Genomic DNA, 5,331 nt, shown 5'->3' on the forward strand with positions numbered 1-5,331 from the left:
AAGAAGTTTGATGAAGAATATGCAAATTTTCATTTTAATTGTTTCTTTTTGTTTTTCATCTCAGTGTCAGGTAACCACATTAAAATTTGACTAAATTCAAGTTCACTTTAGGAATACTAACAAAAATGACTTGTGTCCCAAAGAGACTCAAAATTAAAGTCCAATTAAGTCCAAATTCGCATAAAAAAGTCTCAAAATGATGTAAAACACTCCCCTAACAAAGACGACTCCATATCCAAAGGAGATCAAATCTAAACTTCTGATTAAAATAAAAGATTACTTAACACTCCACCACACCTTCCGATCTAGTGTCCAATACCCCACAATTTTTATCTCAATTATATTTAACAATAAGCAAAAATGTATATACATTCATAATACGAACATTTAATAATGCAAAAAAAGAGGCAAATGGACATAAAACAAAAGGCTAAATGGTATTACTTATTGATAGATTCCCATTACATTTGCTGATAAACCAAAAAAAGAAAATTAGACTGTATATCAAGTATTCCACAACCAAAACAAGACACAGTCAACTTTCTCCCCCATTTCTTGATTGACTAAACAACAAGTTTATTTTTGTCATATACTAGTATAATCTAATCTTAATCCAAAACAAAACAGAACCTAAAAATCTACTAAACCCCTTTTTTTCTTCTTCTTGAATCTAGAGCCTTGTCTTCTACTACCCCCTAAATTCTTCTTCTTACCTTACTATAAAATTAGTTTATCTTAAAACCCTAATTACTAACCCCAAAAACCCATTCCTTTTTCAACTAAACAAACAAATCTTCACCCTACCAAAAACAAGTTTTTTCTTCTTTTCTGAGTCAGTTTCTCAGTAAGTCCACTCCTGAGGAAGTTGAAGTTCTTGGGACATTGCTGCTACTGGTGCCTGACTTCTTAAATTTCGCCATTGTTGATCTCCCACGTTATTACTAATATTCCGGTACTTCAAAACCCCACCTATACAAAAAAAAAAGAAAAAAGGTTATAATAAATCTGCGATGACGAAAAAAATGAATAGATTTTGAATATTAATACTATTATTTGTTTACCATTATTGCATCTGGGTTGAACCTGAGGCTGCAAATTCAGAGCTTGGACCACTCTGTCTGGCAGAAGAACTGTGGAGCAACCTGGTATATTGACAAACACATAAGCACCACAGAAGATAATCATAAAGAAGAAAATAACATCAGATTATGAAAAGCCAAAATTATTATACTGTACGAGATTTGTGTGAAATGATTTGAATCTTTCATTACAGTTCATTTTCCACTAAAAAACAGAGGAGCAAAAGTCCAAAATTACAGTCTTAACATTTTCACTATCAGTTTCAAGAAAGCAAAATTAATAAAATATAACGGATAAGAAGAAAAACCCACTGGTAAAATCACTGCAAAAATAGCCAACGTATGCATATGGATTTGGTTATGCAAATTTGAAATTGAGTTCAGAAAACAGGGGAGAAGAAAAAGAAAAGGCTACCTGGTTTCTTACGAGTTTCAGTTTGAGCTCCAACTCTTCTGGGAATGAAAACCCCTGTTCCAGCGCATTCTTTTTTGGGTCCAGGATTTCCCAGGATAACAGCACGCATGCCGGAGCCAGACTGAGGTAGCGGTGGTGGTGGCTGTTTCTGTTGGTGGTGGTGAGATTGTTGTAAAGCAGGCCAAGCAGCAGCCATTGCCATGTTCAAGCGCCTATCAGCTCCATTTCTGTCTCTCCCATGAATACTCTGATTCTGGTGGTTCTGGCTCAACTGATACTGCCAAAATCCTTCTTTTTCTGGACCAAACACTACTTGCCTTTGTTCCATTATCTGTTGTTGCTTCAAACGCTGAAACTGCATTTCCAGAGACAAAAAAAATCAATAAATCTTGAAGAACAAAAAAAAGGGGGGGAGTGAGATCTACACTGAATTGAAGCTTACTTGAGCCATTTTAAACTGCTGGTAAGAGAGTGGTGGCTGATTAGAGTAAAACGAGCCAAGATTTGGTTTAGACATTTTTGGGTCTACATAAACTGGACTTGTCTTCCTGGGAGGGGCCCAAATTCCAACCTGTTCCTCCATTTTCTTCATTCTTGCAACCTCACCAACAGCAGCATACAGCAAATCTACAGTCCCCTTTCTGTTCTGCACTTCCGTCGGAGAACAAACCTGAAAAGGGCTGTTTGGGCTTTCACTCTGTAACCCCTGTTTAGACCCAAGCACACCACATAAAGTTGACTGAGGAGAACTCGACAATTTATAAACCTACAGAAAACAAAAAAGAAGAAAAACCCCCCAATCTCTAAATTAATCAATGAAGAACTAGCAGACAAAATAAAACGAATAACAACAAACAACAAAAAAAAAAAAAAAGTAAAAATACCTTGCGGTTTTCCAGAGTGGACTGAGCCATTTGTCGAGTTAACTCAGTGATATAGTCTTCTTCATCACTCTCCGTCTCAGTCGAACCAACAACGGACTCCACAGGCGAACTCAGATCCGATTGAGGACCAAACATGTTAAACCCATATGAAAACTCGTTCTGAAAATCACACCCAAAGTACCTCTTTCTTTCATTTCCCTCTCCTTTACTGTTCCCCTTAAACCCCATAAAAACATCATCGCCGGTCAGAAACTCCGGCGGCAGCCAAAACTCACACTCCTTCGACTCTTCCCCCATCTCAAAACCAACAGAAACTCACAAAAAAAGAGCTTTGAAAATGAAACTTCAGAGCTTCAAAGTTCAACTTTAATGGTGGAAAGGAGGAATGAATGGCGGAGACAGTTGATATTTATATAAATTCAAAAAAATAAAAATACAGATAATGTGTGGGGTTTTAAATTAAAAAATAAATAAAAATTTATTCTTCACTTGCGTTGTCGGCGATTGAGTTACACGCGATCGCCGATTTGGGGCCCAGTAGATGAAGCACGTCTGCCACGTCAGAGTAGTGGTGGACCCCACGTAATGGGAAGTGGGAAGACTATAGTTACTTTTTTTTTCCTTTTTTAATTAAGGAATATTTACCTGAAAATATTATGGAATTAATTAATTAAAATAATTAAGATGTTAATTAATGTTTTAGTTGAGTTTAATCATAAAAGATTATTGTAATCTAACGATAACGTGTTGGCGCCTTTGTGATTTGGCATAATGGGTGGCAGCACACAGATTGTCCTCATCCACTAATTCCTTTGTTGTAGTACTTCGTGCTTTGCATGAATTAATAATATTTTTAATTACTATTTTATAGATAATTTTTTATTATATAATTTATCAATTTGTAGTAAAGGTAATCTTTCGATTCGATTTGTCGATTATTGATTTATAGATATACTAAATTATTATAAAATTATTAAGATATTAGTTTATCGATTGGCTTATCAACTATTGATCGTTATCGGTTTATCATTAAAATTTGATATTAAAAAAATAATAAAAAATCACTTAGAAGCACAGTGACAAATCAATTGAACCATGCACATGATTGATAAATTGTATCTTACTTAAAAACAAACACAAACACATTATAGGATAACTGATAGTTTAAGATAGTAAAAAATAAAATTATGAAACTGAACACTCTAAGTTAGGTATTTTATATATTAAATGTAATTATTCAATTTACTATCCGGTTACTGGTTAATCTATTAAAAATTGAAAATTCGGCAATCAAAAAATAAAAAATATTATCATTACAACTAAATGAATAACTCATTATAATAAACCAATAATATTTATTTTGCATTGAACAATCATGGTATCGAGTTGAAACTTAATTAATTTAAATTTACAGTGCGTAAGACTTGATTCGATAGAAAAAGTTTCTTATAAAAAAAATAATGAGGAACTTTCGCATATAGTCACTCAAAAATAGCTTAATTAAGCTCTATAGCTATAGTTTGTTAATTATAATTCGTAGCTACATGTTATAGGGAGGAGAGTGACTTGCGAGACTAGAAGAGGGAGGAGAGTGGCTTGCGAGACTGGAAGAGGGAGGAGAGTGGCGAGCGAGAGAGGGCAGAGAGTGGGAGAGAGGTGAATTGTGTGTATATATATATATATATATATATATATATCGGTTAGATAATTGTATATTTATACATACATGTATTTGTATATTCTGGCGAGAGAGATTGGGAGAGGGAGGAGAGAGGCGAGCGAGATTGGGAGAGGGAGGTGAGAGGCGAGCGAGATTAGGAGAGGGAGGAGAGAGGTGATTGAGAGAGGACAATAATTTGTATAATTCGCATCTCGTTTGTATAATTTGCAGGTACGTTTGTGTAATTCACGTGTTTTTGTATAATTGAGTAATATAAAGTCTGCATTATACAAATATAATAAAACTCGAAATAATGAATTGATGCAAACATAAACATATGAACTTTAAACAATTATACAAAATATATTATACAAATTACATTACATAAATTATATTATACAAAATCTGAAAACTGAAAAACCAAAGGAAATCATCGTCTTATACAAATACAATTCAAATAAAGAATTGTTAGTTGTGAATTATACATATATATGAACGTGGTTAATTATATAAACTCAAAGTCAGACCGCATAATTAATAGTTAATGTTAGTCGTGAGTGATAATTATAACAAAATATAACTATGATGAATAATTAAATAATATAAATTTGCTTAGCCGCGTAATTTCTCCAATAATAATTATACTCCAGACTTAAATCCGAGAACGGAAGAATTTATTCCCTCACCACATTCTTTGGTGGTAAAGTGACATTCTCACTCTGTTCTGAACTCATAATTTATGTTATCTATTTTTTATTTATCAGTAGGTAATTTGTTTAATTGTTTAAATTTAAAATGAAGTAAAAATAAAATATGATGATATAAATTGAATTGGAGAGAGTATTTACAAGTAGAGAAATAGGAGACAAGGTCAGAGTGCATATGTTTAAAGCCTGTAACTTAATGAGCTCATTAAAAGATCTGCCTGCACTCAAATCTCTTGATTTTACACCCACATATATACTTCACAGTCATCAATATAATAAAATTGTCAATCTCTATTTTATTTTATTTTTCTGATCTTTCAATTTTAAGATTTTTTAAAAATAAATAAATTAAAACACATAAAAATTGAATTTTAAAAAATAATTTTTTGAGATAATTATAATTAATTAAGTGACATCTCAAAGATATCAATTTAAGATTAATAAAAAAGTAAAATACAATAAATTAAAACACATAAAAATTGAATTTTAAAATAATAATTTTTTGAGATAATTATAATTAATTAGGTGACATCTCTAGAATATCAATTTAATTTCTAATAGACCAGAATTAGATTTCGCATAAATG

The 5,331-nt window shown here is 32.3% G+C and overlaps 1 protein-coding gene across 2 annotated transcripts; it reads right to left on the minus strand.

The window, feature by feature from the left end:
• Positions 1 to 418: 418 nt before the first annotated feature.
• LOC102586647 (uncharacterized) lies at positions 419 to 3,031 on the minus strand. Of its 2 annotated transcripts, none has more exons than XM_006338943.2 (5): positions 2,379 to 3,031; positions 1,937 to 2,200; positions 1,495 to 1,849; positions 1,062 to 1,142; positions 419 to 969 (listed from the first exon to the last, which is right to left on the minus strand). In XM_006338943.2, exons 1-5 carry the CDS (start codon positions 2,673 to 2,675, stop codon positions 842 to 844), a joined length of 1,125 nt encoding a protein of 374 aa, XP_006339005.1. In that variant the 5' UTR covers positions 2,676 to 3,031; the 3' UTR covers positions 419 to 841. The 2 variants fall into 2 exon arrangements, with proteins under 2 accessions (XP_006339005.1, XP_006339004.1); XM_006338942.2 differs by having other exon boundaries at positions 1,937 to 2,260; positions 2,379 to 3,028.
• Between the last annotated feature and the right edge of the window lie 2,300 nt (positions 3,032 to 5,331).

Source organism: Solanum tuberosum, unplaced genomic scaffold (assembly GCF_000226075.1).
Source record: "Solanum tuberosum cultivar DM 1-3 516 R44 unplaced genomic scaffold, SolTub_3.0 scf00008, whole genome shotgun sequence".
NCBI classification, from domain to species: Eukaryota; Viridiplantae; Streptophyta; class Magnoliopsida; order Solanales; family Solanaceae; genus Solanum; species Solanum tuberosum.